Here is a 1,796-nt window from a genome sequence, read left to right as displayed (position 1 = left end):
AAGTTTTCAATCTGCAAATAAAATGTGTTTTAAAATGTCACCGGTGCTTAAATAAATTTCAGTTACCTTAGTTAATTCATAAACAGCCATATAAGAAGTCTGTAAATATCTTTCCTTGGCAATAAGTGATGTTACAGAAACTTTCTTAAACTGAAATTTAACAAATGATAGCATTAGCCATAGAGGGACAGAATAATTATACAAGGTTTCAAATTTAGATACTTACAGCAGCATCAGTGAACTCATTGTAAACTCCCATTGGGCAAACTGTTACAGGGTAAAAGTTTGCCAAATCAGGTGAGGTGCCATTCACAAATACAACAGAGCGGAGGCAGTACAAATATTGTTTCAGAAGAGTTATCTCTGGCTGGATAATAACATTTTTGGCACAAAAAGAGTTGTCATCTAAAAATCTGTAAATTAATTAAAAATACAGTAAACTCAATTTAAGTTAGTGTCAGTAGTTGAATAGGAAAGGACTATGAATAGATCACACCTCTTCAAATTAAGGATCAAGACAGCGGGGGCAGTGTGAAGACTACAGTCAGTGGGGATAGACATGTCGGGGCAGTCACATACTTCACAAACGTCACAGGCCTTCAAGCCATTTAAGCATAACTGGATAGTTTGTGCACTTAGAGGTACTTTCAGTGTGAAGAAAGGCTTGTACGTAACACCACAACAAGGAGCTGCAAATAAATGTTAACACATATCACTACACCCAAAAATTTAATCACTACTTATCCAAGTGTAATAAACACTCACCTGACAATTTCCATAGTCCACCAAAGATTTGGAATGGGGGAGAAGTTCTCTCACTCCAGATACTCACACTGCAACAAATTTAAAAAAATTATCAAAATTTGTTTCTTAACACATAGGAGGTTCACTTTATAAGAATTACTAACCGGACTGTGGAGTACAAACTCATATAATCTGAGTGTAATCTCAAAAGTATGTCCTCTACAACAACCTGAGGATCATCACAGGCATCTGCAAGAAAAAATATATTAGGAAATATTACATTGACAAACTGATATGTAGCAGATATGTACGCACCTTTCATTATATTGAGAAATTCATCAGGTTTGACAACACTTTCCACGTCAAGCTGCATTAGAACACTGCAGCAAGCACACAGTAGACAGCCATTTTTTACTTTGCAGCTAGCGGGATGATTTGATGTCGAAAGCCAATGCACAACAGCAGGGATATGGACTAAAACCTAGGGAGAAAAGGATAAGAAGTAGTGCCGTGCTACAATTTACTGAGAACAATTTACTACTTTACCTGAAGCAGTGTGTTGCACACAGATGTGAGTTCCATTGAGAGAATACCCTTGTCTTGGTGAGAGACACCTCTCCACCCTACAGCAATGGGGTCGAAGTGGAGTACCACCTCAGGTTCCTCTAAAGTTTGCGTTGAACACATCATCTTGGTGCTATGTGGCATGCTATGGGGCAGAAAACTACAACAATGTAATACTGACAAACAACATATAATTAAAAAAAAATCAAAATCAGCAGCACAACAGCTCAAGGTGTTAAATGTCTGATTGTTTTTTCACAAAACAGCTATGGCAAATACAAATTTATAGACACTTGTACTTCTTTTCTGTTACAAAATACCCACGCAACCCTTTGTTATTCATTCAAAACTCTTTCAAATGAGCATTATTGATAACCAAAGGTGACTCGAGAGGTTAACACCGCTAAAAAAAACCCTTTGAATCACTACATTAATAGATTTCAGACCGTAACCGTTTGTTTCCGAGTGTTTCCCTAACGCCAAATATT

At 37.0% G+C, this 1,796-nt stretch overlaps 1 protein-coding gene across 1 annotated transcript; it reads right to left on the bottom strand.

Annotated features, from left to right (window-relative positions):
- Positions 1 to 6: 6 nt before the first annotated feature.
- LOC113215312 (uncharacterized) lies at positions 7 to 1,449 on the bottom strand. Its single transcript, XM_052274173.1, has 7 exons — positions 1,291 to 1,449; positions 1,060 to 1,225; positions 909 to 993; positions 766 to 833; positions 497 to 689; positions 227 to 413; positions 7 to 150 (listed from the first exon to the last, which is right to left on the bottom strand). Exons 1-7 carry the CDS (start codon positions 1,432 to 1,434, stop codon positions 7 to 9), a joined length of 987 nt encoding a protein of 328 aa, XP_052130133.1. The 5' UTR covers positions 1,435 to 1,449.
- Between the last annotated feature and the right edge of the window lie 347 nt (positions 1,450 to 1,796).

Source organism: Frankliniella occidentalis, unplaced genomic scaffold, assembly GCF_000697945.3.
Source record: "Frankliniella occidentalis isolate FOCC.00 unplaced genomic scaffold, Focc_3.1 Scaffold346, whole genome shotgun sequence".
In the NCBI taxonomy this organism is placed as follows: domain Eukaryota; kingdom Metazoa; phylum Arthropoda; class Insecta; order Thysanoptera; family Thripidae; genus Frankliniella; species Frankliniella occidentalis.
Note: the sequence above shows the minus strand (reverse complement) of the source record. Positions and strands in the feature narration are given on the sequence as shown.